Source organism: Enhydra lutris, unplaced genomic scaffold (assembly GCF_002288905.1).
Source record: "Enhydra lutris kenyoni isolate GAN:26980312 unplaced genomic scaffold, ASM228890v2 scaffoldscaffold61, whole genome shotgun sequence".
NCBI classification, from domain to species: Eukaryota; Metazoa; Chordata; class Mammalia; order Carnivora; family Mustelidae; genus Enhydra; species Enhydra lutris.
The window spans coordinates 4,802,470-4,820,738 of record NW_019154145.1 but is presented as its reverse complement, the minus strand read 5'-3'; the positions used below and the strand labels follow the sequence as shown (position 1 = coordinate 4,820,738).

General features: G+C 42.9%; 1 protein-coding gene across 2 annotated transcripts in view; it reads left to right on the top strand.

Moving 5' to 3' along the window:
* The first annotated feature begins 728 nt into the window (after positions 1-728).
* The window catches only part of LOC111158632 (GDP dissociation inhibitor 2), a 28,729-nt gene continuing 11,188 nt past the window's right edge, over positions 729-18,269 (top strand). The window contains exons 1-4 of one of the 2 annotated variants that reach the window (XM_022520794.1): positions 729-987; positions 9,175-9,282; positions 10,915-11,014; positions 14,539-14,673. In XM_022520794.1, the coding sequence (XP_022376502.1) occupies positions 943-987; positions 9,175-9,282; positions 10,915-11,014; positions 14,539-14,673 (388 nt within the window). In that variant the 5' untranslated portion in view covers positions 729-942. The remainder of the gene's footprint in view (positions 988-9,174; positions 9,283-10,914; positions 11,015-14,538; positions 14,674-18,269) is intronic. The other variant, XM_022520795.1, reaches the window with a different exon arrangement.

Genomic DNA, 18,269 nt, shown 5'->3' with positions numbered 1-18,269 from the left:
CGCACAGGGGGCGAGGCGGCAAGCACGACCCAGGGCGGGAAATACGATAAAGCCTGCGACCTCCGGCCGGCTTCGCGGGCGGCGGGGGCTTCCTGCGTTCAGAAAAAGGAGGCCGGATGGGAGGAAAAAACAAAGCCAGCCACCAACAACAGCGGCGGGCGCGGACGCGCCGGACGCCGGCCCTGGCCTGCACCGCGCCCGGGCCGCAGCCGGAGTCGGGCCACGAGACAAGCCCCGCGGCTGCGAGGCGCGGAGTGCGGAGCCCGAGACGGCCGCCCGCGTCCCCAGCGGACCCCGCGCCGGCGGCTCGGGCGCACGTGGTCGCCACGGGCTCAAAGTCCAAGGGCGGCGGAAGGTCCCGGGGCCCCGGGCGCGCCTCGGTCCCACACCACGGCGGGAGGAACGAAGCCGACCGCCGTCCTCCGGCCATCCGCGCGCTTCCACCCCAAGGAAAGTCCTCAGGGGCCAGCTCCCGGCCGCCTCCTCCGCCCCCAACCACGGTGGCAGCGAGCCGCGCAGGGAACCGGAACCGCCGGAAGGACGGCCCGCCCTCCTCTCGCGAGAGGCGGGAGAGGACGCGGGTTGGTCGGGCGACGGGAGCGCAGCCAATGAGCGAGCGGGAAGGCTGTGACAGACGGCCCTTCGAGCGCCGTCTCTAAGCCCCGCCCCGGCTGCGGAGGCCCGGGTCGCCGCCCGCCTTTCCCTGCCCTCCCCGTCTTCCCTCCCCTCCCCGCCCCGTTCTTCTCTTCCCTTCTGAGGTGGCGGCCGGCCTCCCTCCTCTCCAGCTCCGTTCCAGCTCCAGCCCTGGCTCCCTGTTCCCGTCGGGCCCCGACACCGGCCTGAGCGCTTCCCCCGTGGCTCCAGGGCGGCCGCATCGCCGCTGGCCCCGCGAGTGCCCGCGCTTGTGCTCTCCCTGGGCCTCGGTCCTCGCCGTCCCCCGCCATGAATGAGGAGTACGACGTGATCGTGCTGGGCACCGGCCTGACGGTGAGTCCCCTCCCCCCGCAGCGCGCGCCGCGGGAGGCCTGGGCCGCCGCGCGGGGCCGCTCCGTGCGGGCCGGCGTCCCAGTGCGCGCGGGCGGGTGTCGTCTTGGGGGGGGGTGCGCTGCGACCGGCGGGGGGCGCGACCCGGGGCGCCGGGGGCTTGCGGCGGAGCGGGGCCGGCCGCGCGGGCGGGGCCTGGGGGCCCCGGCTCGGCCCCGGACGTGCAAGGACAGACCCGGGGCCGGAGAGCCCGGTCCGGGGGGGTGGCCTGATGTCGGGCGACGGGGAAGCAGAAGTAGGTGGGGAGCTAGGGCAGCAGCCCGCTGGGCGTGTGGGGGCCCCTCCGCCGCCGCTGCGGCTTGACGGCCTCTCCTGGTTGGAAACGGAAAAGCACCAGGCGGGGTGGGGGAGGGCGGGAGCGCTCGCAGCTGCGTTTCCTACTTCGGCTCCAGCCGCGGCTCGTGGGTCTCGGCCTGCCGGAGCTGGGCGCGAGATTTTGTGACAAGTCATTGGAGAATCACCGTCCTGTAACTGCTGCAGTTCAGTGAACTTAGAGAAAATGAGCTTTTTACCCGCCCCCCCCCCCACCTTCAGAGGAGGAGCATTGCACATTCCTTGGAACGCTCCCATCCCACTTCCTGAGCATCTGTAGAGAATTGGAAATGAGTGTTCTCAGAGCCTGCCTGTCCGAGGCCTTCTCCGCTGACCGTTGTCATCTTCTGTTCCCTGCGTCCATCGTCTCTCCTGGGGGCTTTCCCCTGAGAAGTGGACCGCTGATGGGTCGCTGGAGGCCGGGTTCCCTCCTACGGACCAGTCCGAAGCCGACCTGTGCCTGGCTAGGAAGTAGTACCGAACAGATGAGGTCACTTACCTAGAAAACTAGTCATTTTGAATGCGAGGGATTTGGTCGAATTTTTTTTTAGGTGGTGAGTTGGCAAACGGTTGGATGCCTAAATGAACAGGCCTACCAGCTGCGGGGCTGGTTTCCCTCAGTGAGTATTTTTAAGGTGTCTGATTGGGGTTCTGAGCTTCGTAGTCTGTGCAGGGTCGCGGCCCATTGAAATGGGCCCGGTTGCTGCCAGGTGTTGTAAGAGTCAGTTCTGTGTTTTCTATGGTTATTGCTAGTCTTTCAGATTTGCTCTTGCTTAGGTCAGTTGGACGTGGACAAAGGAGCGGTGATCTGTCCTGCAGGTTTCTACATGGCTGGTACGGAAGCATCGCTTTGTGTCGAAGATAAGCATGCTCTTGCTCTGTAACAACCAAGTGAAGATAATGCACTTTATTTAAGTATTCATTTGGGTTAATTGGACCTTTTTGATGAGCAGTAGGTACATAACTGGAAATCAGACCCGTTTCTGCTCTCACTTTGCAGCTGTGATAACTTTAATCCCTATGAGCCTTCTCATAAAGGTGTTCTTTGAGAATTCTGTCCATGCAGAGCATTCACAGTCTTCCCATCATTGATAGGAGTAGTGATGGCAGGAGGATTGGGTAGTGGTGAATGTGTACCCTCGTTTCTCATGACGCAGACTGCTTACCGTTAAGTAAGATCAGCAAAGTTAAAAATCCTCAAATCAGAATTGACTATTTCAAGTGAATATACTACTTCATTTTCTTAATGTTTGACTTATAAATACCTAGTGCCAGAGCGTCAAGAACCGAAAAACAGGCACACTCTACCAGTTATGGGTGCAAACTATTAGGCCATGGCTGTGTGTCAGGTACTTTTAGTGCTATTAACTTGTTACTTTTAAAGAAGTGTAGTGTCAGAGTTACTCTGTTTCCTAAAGTGGGCACTGTTCTGTATCAGTTGTTTCTTCTAAAATGAAGGTCATGGTGATTCACAAATGTTAATTGTAATTTTAATAAATAAGACATAAAAGTGTAACTTGGAACAAAATCATTCTCTACCCAGGAGAAATGGAATATTCTGTATAATTGAATTTTCTAAGGAATTGAGGATTACCACCAGTTTCTGAAAAAAAACTTTCTATTGACATCACAACTTCTTTAACAAATTAAGTAACATAATTTGCTTGATTAGTAAGACTTCATGTCATGAGTAGTTACTGTGTTGACGCTGTAACATAATGAAACTGCTGAGACACAAGGTAAGCCTTCGCTCCTTATTAAATACTCTCAGCCTGCGGCCTTTGTGAGTTAGTTCTTCCGTCTTTCTTCCGTCTGCTTGCGGCCTTTGTGAATTAGTTCTTCCGTCTGCTCCTCATTTTCTCCTCCTCCTCTTGCTGTTAGGCTGGTGATTTTACTTTTCTTTGATTTCAGTGTGAACAGACAACATCTGACCACCTAATACACTGCTTCTAATTGACTTTGGGATTGGCAATAAATTCTTCAATCTTCTTAAAAATAGTGTAAAAAAAAAGGGGGGGTGGGTAACTAGTTCCACAGCTTATTTGTGGCTACCAGGTATTTGTGTTGTTTTGTTCTTCATAGTAATTCTGGTCTGGGATTACAAATAGAAACATGTACTTTAGTGAGAGTTAACCGGTATTGCTAGTATTAGATGTTTGGAAATTATTTTACATCCCAGACATAAAATTTTACCCTTTTTCTTTATTAAAACTATGTGATTTAAAAGAGTTTTTTATATCTGATTTAAAAATCTTAAATTGCCTCCCAGATTTGCTCTTTGAAAATCCTGGCCATTGCTGTATTAGAGTTTTGTAGGTGAAGGACTTTCTGTCCACCGCAGTAGTGATCATAGGGCCAATATGTACAAATGTCTTATTTTTGGAAGGCATAAATGGCTTGTAGGCAGTCTGTATTTTAAATCAATTTCAAGCATACTGGCCCCTTAGGATAGAAGTAAAATCAGACACATTTTAGCATCTAGAAGTAGTAGTGAGATACTTGGTTTGAAAAACCACTAACTAAATGTTTTTGCTCACATCCATGAAAATTAGCAATCCCCTCTGTCTTCCTTCCCCTTATACCTGATTAAAGGCTTTTCCTGGACTACTGGCTTACCCAGTTTCAGTTATTTAAAGCTGTGACTGTTGTGATCAGTTATGGGCATTACATCTGCATGAAGGATGGCGCTTGTGAGAGTTACTGTGAGGAGGTACTAGGTGCAGTAGTAGGGCTGCCCGCATGAGAATTCAGGGCAAGCCCGGAAACCTTCACAAAGAAGGTATGTAAGCTGGCTTTTAAAAATACTGGTAAGCTTTGAGCAGGAGGCACGATTTTCCGGGCAGAGTGAGCAGGGTGGATTGGTATTGAGAACAGGATGTACGTGATAGGGAGTTTTTGCCTGAAACAGAAGGTATGAAGAGGCAGATTGGGAAATTGGGTTGGAGAGAAGGCTTTCACTAATGTTGAATGTATTAGGCTAAGAAATTTTAACTTTATCTTTCAGGCAGTGGGAAAGGATTTTGAGCAGGAAAGATAGAATTAGAGCCAATTTCAAGAAAAATGATCTTTTGACAGCATTTAATCACATGTATTCAAGGGACAGATACTTAAACATTCTGCTGAAAACAATTATTTTTACTGTGTTGTTGCTGACGTATAAAACAGATTAACTGATTTAAAAATGTTCTAGTTAATGCATTTTCCCCATAGTTCTAGGTAAGTAGCTTTCAAAAGTCCTTTTTCTTTAGTATTAGTGTTCAGGTACCTTGTTTTCTTTATCACATTTTTGTGGGCATTTATTTCCTGTTTGGGTTTTTTGTTGTTGTTGTCATTTATATTTTGTTTTTCCTTGTAACTTTGAAATTCAGTTGGATTTAGAGTTCCGGTGGGTGCTTAGTTTGGTAACTTGGAGGTTCTATCAGAACATTGTACTCAGGCTGTGTTCTCTTCAATTCCTGCTCTCTAAGGAATCTCTAAGACCAGGGTAGTCTCTCGTACCACTGACCTGGGAAGTACTGTGTAGGTTGATCACAGTTCACACACATACAGGAACACTGTATACGTCCCTTCGGGACATTAGAGAGGTATTTTGCCTTAATGTATTTAGGTGCTTTCCAAGTAAGTTACGCTGATTATTGCAAGTCTGGTGATGTGTGCAGGGTGCGGAAGGGAAGTGACCTTCACACCACTGATAGGGCCCTTCCCTCGCTCCCACCTGTCTATCCTTACTAGGACTGGGCTGCCACTGACCTTTAAACTATTTGATCTGGTTACCTCTTTTTATGTAGGAGAACATGAAATGCCAGGTGAGTGGCAGATGCCATTAGCATAAAGAAGTTGTATTCTGAAGATGGTTTTATCAGTTATTCTGGGTATGAGTTTGTGTCCTGCTCAGGTCATTTGTGGGTGAGTTTGAATTAAATGTGGAGTACTCTAATCCGGTAGATTTAAAACTAATATGTTGGTTAATATTCACTAATAAATAGATTTTTTTCTGGTAAAAGTTTTCAGTATTATTGATGTGTATGATGGGTGGACAGGGTTTTCTAGTGCAAAAAAAGGAAATTCATTTAGCGTATTTTTTCTGGCTTTAATATGCTTTGCTTGTTATTCTTTATTCATCAGATAGGTAGCAGTACTGGATTTTAATTTCAAGTTAATTTTGTAAGATATTAAAATTTAAGGATCATTAATGTGTACCCGATGCCCAGATATGATTGACAGATTTTGTCAGCAAATTAGTTCATCCCATGCTTTAAAGCAAAATGTGCTACTATGTATTTTATTCTTTTGGCAATGGAAAAGCAATCTTTTATAGATGGGCTTAGGAGGATCCATGAACCTGCAGATTTAACTAGCTTTTCTCAGCAGTTCCAAACGGTGCCTCTAGAGGTGGTTCTGTTAGCAGCTCTTCGAACTTCAGTGAGTCTTTAAATTGCTGAACCATTCACTTCCAGCCTCTGTCTTTTACTTGCTTTAGAGCCGCGGTCCAGTGAGTGGATCATGCTTATTTGCAGGGAAGCGTGGAAAGTTATATATAGAAGATATGCAACACTCAGAGTTGCTTGCTGTGATTTTGCTTCCAAAAGTTGACCTCTGGAGTCTGCCTTTGTTGGCTGGACACAGGACTGTTTCATCTTTCTCTCTTTATGTCCTGATCTGTTTTTGTGAAGGCAGATTTTTTTTTACCTTCGCGTAATATGTTGAACCATATATATCGGTGCTTCTTTGGATTTTTTTTTTTTTTTTTTTTTTGACAAGTGAATTGCTTTTGAAAAGATTAGGGTTGATTTTTGTAATTAGAAAATGCCTTCAGTTCTCTTTATCAAGACACCGTTAAGAAAGTGGACAGGCAGGCAAGCCAAGGAATGGAAGAAGTTTGCAGTGCACAGAACCGGTAAGGCACTTTTCTCTATCCAGAATATAAAAAGAACTTTAATATAGCTGTAAGAAAAAGAAACCCATTTTTTAAAAAGGACAAATAATTTGAATAGGCACTTATCAAAAGAAGATACCATAATTATCAGTAGACTATAAACTAAAAAAATGCTCAACCTCCTTAGTTGTCAGGAAATGCAAATTAAACCACATCCTAACTACAGAATGGCTAAAATTAAAAAGACACAAGTGTTGGGCAAGGATTTGAAACAACAGGAACTTTCATACCCTTCTGGGACGGAAGTATAAATTAGTACAAGCCCTTTGGAAAGCAGTTTGGGAGTTACCTGCTGAAGTTGAACATAATGGTGCTTTCCTTGATATATATCCAATAAACGCATAATAAAAGCAGGTTGAGAATATTCATAGAACATTGTTTATAAGAGTCAAAAACTGGCAACTGATCCAGATGTCCATTAATAGTAGGAGGGATAAATGATTGTGTAGTCATGTGGTATAGTCATTCAACTAAAGCCTCCACCACTTTGTTACACAAACCGTGGTTCTTGAATCAACTGCTTCGAAGCAACACCTGAGAACTTACTAGAACTGCAGAAGGTTAGGGCTCACGCTGAGTATACTGAATCAAAATCTGATCCCCAGGTTTTTTTTTTTTGTTTTTTGTTTTTTGTTTTAAAGTAGGCTCTGAGTTCAGCGGTGGGGCTTGAACTCGCATGATCCAGTGATCACGAGTGCCATGCTCTAGTGACTGAGCCAGCCACGCACCCCTAGCATGACCCCCAGTTGATTCTTAGTAAGGTTGGAGCAGCGCTGCTTTAGTAATGATTCTTTTTTTTTTTAATTTAATTTATTTTTTAAAAAAGATTTTATTTATTTATTTGACAGAGAGAGACACAGCAAGAGAGGCAACACAAGCAGAGGGAATGGGAGAGGGAGAAGCAGGCTTCCTGCTGAACAGGGAGCCCGATGTGGGGCTTGATCCCAGGACCCTGGGATCATGACCTGAGCCGAAGGCAGACGCTTAACGACTGAGCCACCCAGGCGCCCCTTTAGTAATGATTCTTGACATTGGTCCTGGACCAGCCTCATTAACATCACCTGGGTAATCATGAGAAAAACAAATTCTCAGCCCCAACCCAGTTCTGTGGGTGGGAGTTCCACAGTCTGTTTTAAGGAGACCTCTGGGTGATGGGGATGCAGAGTGAAGTTTGAGAATCTGCTCAGAATTGACATTTCAAACACGCTCACAGGTGGTACTGAATTGGGAAGCACCCTTTGAGATCCACCCACTGCTTGCAGGGTCAGACAGACCTTCTGGAAAGGTCCATGTAGGAAATAGGTTATGCAGTCGGTACAGTCTCTGTCACAACTACCCTTCTACTGTAGTACGGGGAAAACAAATGTGGACAATATATAAATGAATGGGGATGGGTGTTTACCAATAAATCTTTATTTGTGAAATCGCATGTCCACTGGACTTGGCCCCTGTACTTTGGAGACCTCTGCTCTGTAGCAGTAAGAATAATAAGTACATTTCAAGAATACACAAAACAGAATTTGGATGAGTCTTGTAAACATAATGTTGAATAAACAGTATATACAAAAAGGATATAGTGCGTGATGCCATTTATTCAGAGTTTAAAAACAGCAGATCTGCACTTTTAGAAATCATGAGGGGGGCGTTGGGGGTGTAGTTAGGACTGGAGTAGGGCATGAAGTGGCCTTCCGGAGCGCTCCTGGTGTTTGGTGTCTTGATATAAATAAGAAATGACACATCTTCCTAGAGTAAGATTTGACATTATGCTAAAATGAAAAGATACATTTTGGAGTAAGATTAGAAATAATGAATTTTAAAAATAAAGGTATCAAGTCAGACTTCTAGGGGAGTGAGATTGTTCTCTGCTACCCAGGGTCTTTGGGGTAAATTTGAAAACCCTTAAGGATTAATGAGGATACATGGAATTTCCGTTTTCTTTTAAAAACAATAAAGCCTTGATCACCAAAACCCTGGTTAAGAGTTTTGAATGAATGTGTATCCCATCTCTGTGATAATTCTCATTAATTCACTACTCCTATTCTTTTTTGGTTTTCCTCCCTCTATCTTGGTAGAGTAGATCTTAGTATATCCATGTTTTATCTACCTTCTTCCTGAGACTGGACATTTACAATCTATTTATGGTTGTCCTGGATGCTTCCTTTAGAGCTCTCGTTCTCAGACTCTTTGGCTTTGGGATATATTCTTAAAAAGTAAGGACCTTGAAGAGTTTTGTTTATAGGGTTTATATATATATAAATATTTATAATTAGAAATCAACACTGAAAATTTTTAAAAATTACTAATTCACTTAATGATAAACCCATTATATGTTAACATGAATAAGCTTTACGAAGTGTAATTGTATCTTCCAAAAGTATTGTGAGAAGAGTATCATTGTTTTACATTTTTAAAAAGATCTACTTATTTTTAAAGATTTTATTTAATTTAGAAAGTGGGCATGTGCAAGTGGGAGTGGGCAGAGGAGAGGGAAAGTCTTTTTTTTTTTCTTAAAGATTTTATTTATTTGAGAGGGAGAGTGAAGGGGAGAGAGAGAGAGAACCCAAGCAGGAAGGGAGAGGGAGAAGCAGACTCCCCGCTGAGCAGGCAGCCTGACGTAGGGCCGAAGGTGGACGCATAACCAACCGGAGCCACCCAGGCGCCCTGAGGGAGAGTCTTAGTTAAGCAGACTCCTTGCTGAGCACGACCATGCCACAGAACTCCATCTCACAGCCCTGAGATCACAACTTGAGCCAGAACCAAGAGTGTGATGCGGAGGGGACTGAGCCGCCCAGGTGCCCTTAAGAGGGGCTTTAAAAAAGTATCTGTTTGAAACATGTGGTAACACTTCACTTCTTTTGAAAATGCTTATGCTTTCTCTGTAGGAATGTATCCTGTCAGGTATAATGTCAGTGAACGGGAAGAAAGTTCTTCACATGGATAGAAACCCGTATTATGGAGGAGAAAGTGCATCTATAACGCCTCTGGAAGATGTAAGTATTAGAGCAAATTAGGATGCCTTTCATTCGTTGAAACTTTTACTTGTGAATCTCAACTCTACTCCTTGTAGATAGGTTTAATTTTGTTTTATTAACTAGATTATCTCTAGCAGCCTATTTTTTCAGGGACTGGGGGTTTTAGGGCGTGTAGACATTCGAGTTGTGACATACTGCCATCTGGAGCAATTACCTGTTATCTCTCCACGGGAAGGGTGTAGACTGATGGAGGTCTAACACAGGCCAGGCACAGGGCCGGCGCTCTCCACCTGGTTTCGCTCAGTTACTCAAGAGTTTATCGCCATTTTTCAGATGACAGAATAGTCTGTTATTAAAATCACAGGATTGTGAACCTAGGTTGTAAGACTCTAGAGCTTTGGTTCTTTTTGCTCTACTCCCTTGCTTCCTGCTTTTTTAGATTAGGCACACGAAGCATTTCCAATATATCTATTTATCATTTTGCTGTTTTGCTGAATGTTTCTCTGAGGTTTGTTCAGCATCCAGATGCATGGCCGCGAGCTGTGCTGTGTTACTGGGGATACACGGGTATCGTCAGTTGCTATCCATGTGACTGCTGAAATGGACTTCATCTTTTTTCCAAATTTGTTTTGTATTCAGGCCTGTAGAAAAGTTGAAAGAATAATACCAGTGGGTCAACCTTCCATCTGGATTTAGCAGTTAACATTTTGCAATACTTGCTTTATGTCTTTTTTTGTTACTGGTTTGAATCCTTGAAAGTAACACATCATGATACTGGACCCAAATATTTCAGCATTCACTGGCTAAGAATAATATTCTCCTACGTGATCATAGTATCATTTTTATCACATTTAAGGAAATTAGCAGTAATATCCAGACCACAGTCAAATTTCCCAGTGGTGCCAAGAATGTCTTACATTGTGTGTGGTCGCAGTGTTTCTTTTCTTTTCTTTCCTTTCCTTTCCTTTCTTTCTTTTTTTTTTGTTTTTTTTTAACTACTTTAAACATTGTCTTTGGTGTTTCTCTTTATTCTTTTAATCTACAGAAATCTCCCCACTTTTCTTTTGAAAAGTCCAAGTTAGCTTCTAATAAGAAAGCATCGTTGTGTAGTTCATACTGCATCACGTCAGGAGGCATATTCCCAAATTTTAGACCATAAGCTTATTTTTATCTAGAGCTCCTACTCGATTCACATAAATTTTAAATTAGCTGGAGCTAACTTTTTTTTTTTTATTTGAAGAATCCAGAATTTATTTTTGACTCCTTATATAACTACGGAAGCAAAATTACTTTAGCCAGTAAAGTTAGCTTTTTACCCAGGAGAGAGTGAGTTTAAATGATTTCTACAAATGGTGTATCTGCAGAGTAGTGTATCATTGACAAATTGTTATATATTCTTGCTTATCTGTTAGCAAAAAATACTACCTCTGTAATACTTACTTTAGCATTCATTTTAGTGTATTTAACTTAGATGTATATTGGAATTTCTCTAAAAATTATATCTAATAAAAAATGAAATGTCACTGTTACGCTTTACCTCATCTGCTAGTGGTCATTTATTACACCAGCACCATGTCATGGACGAATAGTTGCATAGCATAGTGAGAAGTAGATTTTGTTACATTATGGTAATTTTTGTTTTGGTCTTAGTTATACAAAAGATTTAAAATACCAGGAGCACCACCAGCATCGATGGGAAGAGGAAGAGACTGGAATGTGGACTTAATCCCTAAGTTCCTCATGGCCAACGGTAAAGCCTTCTCACATTTTTGGTGGTACATTGAATCCGATTTAAAAGTAGACTCTAGCTCTTGACAGAGTGTTAACTCCAAGGATGTGAAAGTAGATTTTGTTGATGGCAACGGTTTGGTGAGTAGACTGTGGCCATTAGAGGTGTCTGGAGTCAGTAAGAATGGAGGAGGGGTGGTTCTGGAGACACAAAGCTAGGACATGGCACAGCGTGTATGGAAACCGGAAACGTCTACAACCCTCTTCTCTCGGGGCTTCCCTGACAGTCTCTGATATCTGGGTCTTTAGAAGCAGTGTTTTCCCTAGTTTGAAGGCTTTTAAATTTATTTTTTCACATTTTCCTCCTTTTTAATTAGGGGAGCTAAACTGCTGTGATATTAATGCCTTTTTCTGAAATTACATTAAAAATTAGGTTGTGGGGCGCCTGGGTGGCTCAGTGGGTTAAGCCGCTGCCTTCGGCTCAGGTCATGATCTCAGGGTCCTGGGATCGAGCCCCGCATCGGGCTCTCTGCTCAGCAGGGAGCCTGCTTCCTCCTCTCTGTCTGCCTGCCTCTCTGCCTGCTTGTGAACTCTCTCTCTCTCTCTCTGTCAAATAAATAAATAAATAAATCTTAAAAAAAAAAAATTAGGTTGTTGGTATGAAGTCTATTTATGTCCCATCAATTAAAGTATGAACTACCCTTTCCATTTTTGGGTTTTGTTTGTTTCTTGGTTTTGAGTTTATATTCTAGTTTCTTTTAGTGGAAAGATCTTATTTGCATTTTCTCTGAAATTTGTTTATTTAGAAAGATTTTATTTATTTGAGAGAGAGAGCACAAATGGGGAGCAGTAGGCAGAGGGAGAAGCAGACTCCATGCTGAGCAGGGAGCCTGATGTGGGACTGCATCCCAGGAACCCGGGAACATGACCTGAACTGAAGACAGATGCTTAACCGACTGAGCCACCCAGGCTAGGCTGTGTGTGTGTTGAATCTCACCATACCCCCCAGACATATATTGAGGGGAGAGAGGCAGTGATTTTTTAAGGCTTTTATTTTCTGTTGCCTGATCTGACTCTTGCCAATAGCCTGTGGGTCTGCCCCTTTCCCACTGCCTTTACTAAATCTGAGTATTCTTCATTTTAGTTAAAAACAAATTTATTTATTTGAGAGAAAGAGGGTGCCTGCACACAAGCTGGGAGAGGGGCAGAGGAGGAGGGAGAGAGGATCCGAAGCCGACCCCTCCCCTGCTGAGCACAGAAGCGGATTCAAGGCTTGATCTCATGACTCTGGGATCATAACTTGAGCCAAAACCAAGAGTTGGAAGCTTAGCCTACTGAGGCACCCCGGCACCCCATCTTCATTTTAATTTTTGTCACTTTGCCATACCTGAAGCCAAAATAATGGATTGATTATTTTTAAGTTGTCTCCATGCTCAACGTGGGGCTTGAACTCGTGACCCAAGACCAAGAGTCGCATGCTGCAAGCATTGAGCCAGCCAGGTGCCCCGTGGATTTTGTAAAAGTATCAGTTTGTTAGAGAAATGATTTCTAGATGTTCATTGCCTTTCATATTGGCCAGCCTTAGGCTTTGCACGTTTTTCTTTTGAGGTTTTTAAATTTTTCCTTATCGATGTGAAAGAGTTCTTTATAAAGACCATGAAATAAATACCCTTAATGTATTTGAAGTTACCTTTTCCAGTCCATGATTGGCTTTTTAAGTCGCTGTGCTGTATTTTTCTTTCATACGTAAGCTTTTACTTTTCATGTAGGTATATAGATTGATTTTTCTTCTTTTTATTGTTTTTGATTTGGAAGGCTCTGCTTAATTTTCCTCTTTACCTCAAGGTTATAAAAATACTAATATTTGCTGTTAATAGTTTTATAGTTTAATTTTTTCATTGTAAAAATGAATTCACCTGTTTTACTGTGTAAGTTGATTTATTTGTTATCCTGAGGCTAAATATCTTTAGTTTTTTTGTTTGTTTGTTTGTTTTTTTAAGATTTTATTTATTTAATAGAGATCACAAGTAGGCAGAGAGGCAGGCAGAGAGTGGGAGTGGGAAGCAGGCTCTCACCTGAGCAGAGAGCCCGATGCGGGGCTCGATCCCAGGACCTGAGATCATGACCTGAGCCGAAGGCAGAGGCTTTAACCCACTGACCTACCCAGGCGCCCCTGTTGTTGTTTTTAAAGTAATCTCTGCACTCAGCATGGGGCTCCAATTTAGGGCCTGAGATTGAGAGTTACAAGCTCTTTCGACTGAGCCAGCCAGGTGTCCCCTCTGTTAACCTGTTTGAGAAGTAGACATTGAGATTTAATTTTTCAGAATGGTTAATCAGTTGTCCCTCAACACCATTTATCTTTTCCACTTTGAACTTTTATAATAAATATATTATTAGACATGGATCTCTTTTTTTCCCCACTAATTTAGTGATTAATCAGTATAACTGTACAATTTAGTACCTGGTTGGGTAAAGCTCTCTTCATTATTTATTTTTTGTTTTCAAAAAAATTTTTTAGAGGTGCCTGGGTGGCTCAGTCGATTTGTCTGACTTTAGCTGACGTCATGATCTCAGGGTCCTGGGACCAAGCCCCATATCGGGCTCTGAGTTTAGTGGGGAATCTGCTAGTCCTTCTCCCTCTGCCCCCCCCCACTTGCTTGTGTGTGCAATCTCTCACTCTCAATAAATAAATCTTTAAAATATATATATATATATATATTTTTATTTTGCCCTAGTGTTTCTGTCCTTTCAAATGAGCTTTAAAGTAATTTGTTTAGTTTCTCAAAAAGCTTTCTATTAAAAAAAAAAGTTTTCTATTTTAGTATACCAAATTTCTTGGCTTATAGGCAGATAATATTTTTAATTATATGCCTGAAATTCATCTGAAATTAATGTTCATTTTATTTTTTATTTATTTTTAAAAAGATTTATTTATTTATTTTAGGGAGGGTGGGGGTGGGCGAGAGGGAAAGAGAGAATCCCAAGCAGGCTCCATGCACAGCCTGGATCCTGGGGTGGGGCTTGATCTCACGACCCGGAGATCATGACCTGAGCTGAAATCAAAGAGTCAGACGCTCAAGTGAGTGAGCCACCCAGGCGCCCATGAAATTAATATTCATTTTAATTCGTACAGATTGAATAATATAAACTGAGTAGCACAAATTCTTGAAAATTTTTGCCTATTAGTTGCTTCTCTTTACAATAGTAACTTAAAGGAAACTCAAACCCATTTTCAATAGCGCTATAATTCTAAACTTCATATCTCTAATAATAATTAACATAGATTTTACAAAAGCAAGTTGACAACGTTATTACTCTTGAAGTTGTAACATTAAAAAAGCACTTCTAAAGATGTTCCGCAGTAGGTGTGCATTCTGATTGTGCCATTTAGAACATGGCATTCAAGAGTTTTTGGAAGGGGTTGGACAATGTTAGAAAGAACTGGGAAGTGGTTAGTACAAGCCCACAATGAATGTACTTGTATTTCTGCTGGTTTTTGAAGATACTGAGACTTAAGTTACAGTTTGGAGTGTTGGACTTTTTTAGGTCAGCTGGTGAAGATGCTGCTTTATACAGAGGTCACTCGCTATCTGGATTTCAAAGTGACTGAAGGGAGCTTTGTCTATAAGGGTGGAAAGATCTACAAGGTTCCATCCACTGAAGCAGAAGCTCTGGCATCTAGTAAGTCATTTTATTTTATTTTCTCAGAACCCTGAGATTTCATAATGGAAAGGAATCTTAGAGATCACATTAATGTCCCTGTCCTGACAGCCAGCTGTGACTCATCCAGTCAGCAGTATTTACCGAGTGTCTGTTACTTGCCGGACACCGAGAGGACATCAATGAAGAGAATGTTCAAAAACCCCTGCCTCTGAAGCCGGGAGAGGCTTCAGGTGGCTTGTCTCCCCCCATGGAACTTGGTGCTGGTGTGGGTCAGATAGTGCTCTTCTTGTACTAGTAATAATTCGTAAGAGCTGTTGTTCGGCTGGGGGATGGGGGTTCCTATGTGCTAGGCTCTGTGCAAAACACTTCACATTCATTGTCTTATTTGACTTTGGAAACGGCTTACAGGGTAGGGTTTCCATTTTATAGATGAGGGAACTCAGGCCTGAAGTCACGTAGGTAAGTGGCAAGACTGGAGTGGAAACTCTGGTATTACCACTGTAGCACCCGTGGACGGAATCAGTGCGCTGAGCGGGCCGCCGACCCAGCTTAGCCATCCTGCCAAAGAAGACACTGTTCTGGCGAAACCTTATCTTTTCATTGATGCTGTTGTCGCTGTCTGCAGTCTCTGATTTTAGGAATTTCTAGTGAGTATGGAGTGATTTTATTCTTTGCCCAAAAAGATTTCCTCTCTTGGCTCAATCTAAGGTTCCTGGTTAACATTTTATATTCCTACCTCTTTTTGGGAGCAAACATCCCTGAAAAAGACCTTCTGTCCCTGAAGGCGTTTGAGTTATTGCACAGAGCAGTTTGAGAAAGGGTGAATTTGGAGCGCTCACGGGTGGATGAGTTTTCTGCAGGACGGGCTCCAGGAGGAGCTTAGGAGAGGGAGCTGTTTGGATTGGGTGCAGAGAAGTGCCAGTAGATTCTCAGGATTCTTTTGGCGGGAGAGTGGGAAAGTTCTCTCACTTAAAACGTAATTTGAATTACTTTGGCATCTTCTCTAACTCCATTTATTTCCTTCTTGCTATGGGGAGAAAATGTTGAAGGCACTCTAGCCAGAAAGAAAGAAGTCAGCACAGAGATTTGTGGCTAAGTTAGGATTAACAACCAGAAAGGGAATGGAATGGCTCATACTTAAATTGAGGGCGTTAGTGGTATAATCATGGGTTAGAAATTATTTTAAATGACAACATAAATTTTATTCCAAAGAAATAAGAGTTCACCAGTTTGAAGACAATCTTTTACAACAGAGTTTGTGTTCTAAACTTCGGTTTACACTCTGAGCTCTTACCTATGTTAATAGCTTCGCTTCCTGCCTCCATTAAACAAAAACTTAAGGATTTACCTCGTAGCAGTTTTATTTGCCCTTTCTGATTTATTTTTTTCAAATATGTAGAACATTTACATGACTGGAAAGTCAGCATTGTATCAAAAGATGCATTTAGAGTCTTGTCCTCATTCTCCCTTCACTTGATTGTTTTGTTTCCGGTTTATCCTTCTCATGGCCCCCTACCCCCAAATAAGCAAGTATGTTTATGTATCTGTTTTTATGGTTAGGCTTATTGAGGTATAATTTAGATACAGTAGAATTTACCTGTTTTAGTACACAGTTGTATGAATTTTTACCGGATCCTTACCTTCTCAGCAACTGTTTTTCTGTTAATGAATAGGATCTTGAAGTCAGAACGGCAGGTGGGAAAATCCTCGGCAGAATGAATGGGATCAGGGAAGGTGTAGAAGTGGAGAAGTTCCATGTGCAACCTCAAGGTTCCAGTAAATATTTATTGATTGGTCAAGTGTTACTTGAATCAAATCAGTGAGAAGTATCTTTGGCCTCTAAAGTCATGTTGAACATAGATAAGTTCAGAAATGTTTCGAGAAGTTTTCATGAATGGCTTGGAAATGGGTCCAGCAAAATCTTCTGTCTTAATTTAAATCTCTCGCTTGTGTATTTGTTCCGACTCTGAACTGCTGCGAGCCCCATGTTCACGTAGACCACCTTTGCCATCAGCGAGCGCATCCTCTTTCCCGTTACAGGGCAGAGCAGCTAGAGTGAGGTGGGTTGGGCGCACCAGCAGGCTGGTGGACCGCGTACTCTCCTTCAGGAGTGTTCTTTGACATTGAGCTCCACTCTCACTTTTTTTTTTTAATGCTGCGGTCAAAAGTTTGTTCTGTTTTTTTTTTTTTCCGTAATTGAAGCATGGTTGACACACACCGTTACATTAGTTTCAGGTGTGTAACATGGTGATTCAGCAAGTCTGCCCTCCTCACTGCCAAGTGGGGCTGCCATCTGTCGCCTCCCAGCGCTGGTGCAGCCCTTCGACCACATTCCGAGTCGTCCCTGTGACGTAGTCGTGGCGTGACCGGAGGCCCACACCTCCCGCTGCCCTTCACCCATTTTCCCAGCCTCCGTCCCTCCACCCTGGCGCCCGTCCGTTTGTATTCTGTATCTGTGGGTCTGCTTCTGCTTTTTTAGGTTTGTTCATCCGTTTATTCTGTTTTTATATTCTACTTGTAAGTGAAATCCTTTTTTTTTTCTTATTTCACTTAACATAATACCCTCTAGGTCTGTCCATGTTGTCAGAAATGGCAAGATCTGTTGCAGTCTTGATTTGCATTTCCCTGATAACGACGAGGGATTTGGGGCATCTTCTCTTGTGTCTGTCTTCTGAAGTAGAAGTAGAAAAAGTTCTGTTGAGTTCCTCTGCCCATTTTTGATCAGATTATTACTTTTTGTGTGTGCTGAGTTGTGTAAGTTAAGTTCTTTATATATTTTGGATTTAGTCCCTTATCAAATATATCATTTGCAAATATCTTCTATCATTCCATAGGCTGCCTTTTTGTTTCGTTAATGGTTTCCTTTCCTGGACAGAAGCTGTCTGTGTTGGTGCGGCCCAACATGTAGAGGACTGTTGCTATGGCCAATGTCCGAGAAATCCCTGCCTGTCTTTTCTTCTAGATGTTCTGTGGTTTCCTGTCTACATTTAGATCTTTAGTCCATTGTGAGTTTATTTTTGTGTGTGGTGTGCATGTGGCTTTCCAGTGTTCCCAGAACTATTTGTTGAAGAGACTGTCTTTTCCCCACTGGATACCCTTGCCTCCTTTGTCACGGATTAATTGCTTGTACAGGTGTGGCTTTATTTCGGGGCTCTCTCTGTGGATGCGCCGATCTGTGGGTCTCTTTGTGCCAGTACCAGACTGTTTTGATCATTACAGTTTTGTCAGAAATCTTGAAATCTGGGATTGTGTGATAGTGTCCGCTTTCTTCTTTCTCAAGGTTGCTCTGGCTGTTCAGGGTCTTTGTGGTTCCGTACCAATTTTAGTATTTTATTGTAGTTCTGTGAAAAATGTGGTTGGTATTTTGATAGGGATCACATTGAACCTGTAGATTGTTTTGGTTAAGTATGGACATTTTAACAGTATTCTTCCCATTCTCTGTAGTCAGATCTTACACCTGTTGAAAACTTTCATTTATTTTCTCCATGAAACTGCTCTGGATTTTGTCACTTTTAATGTTTTAAATGTCTTTACCTAAGGTTCTTGTTTTTGTTTTTGTTTTGTAAATAAACCTCAGTGTGCAAGTGAATGAAGGAAAGTAAAATATTTGAAAT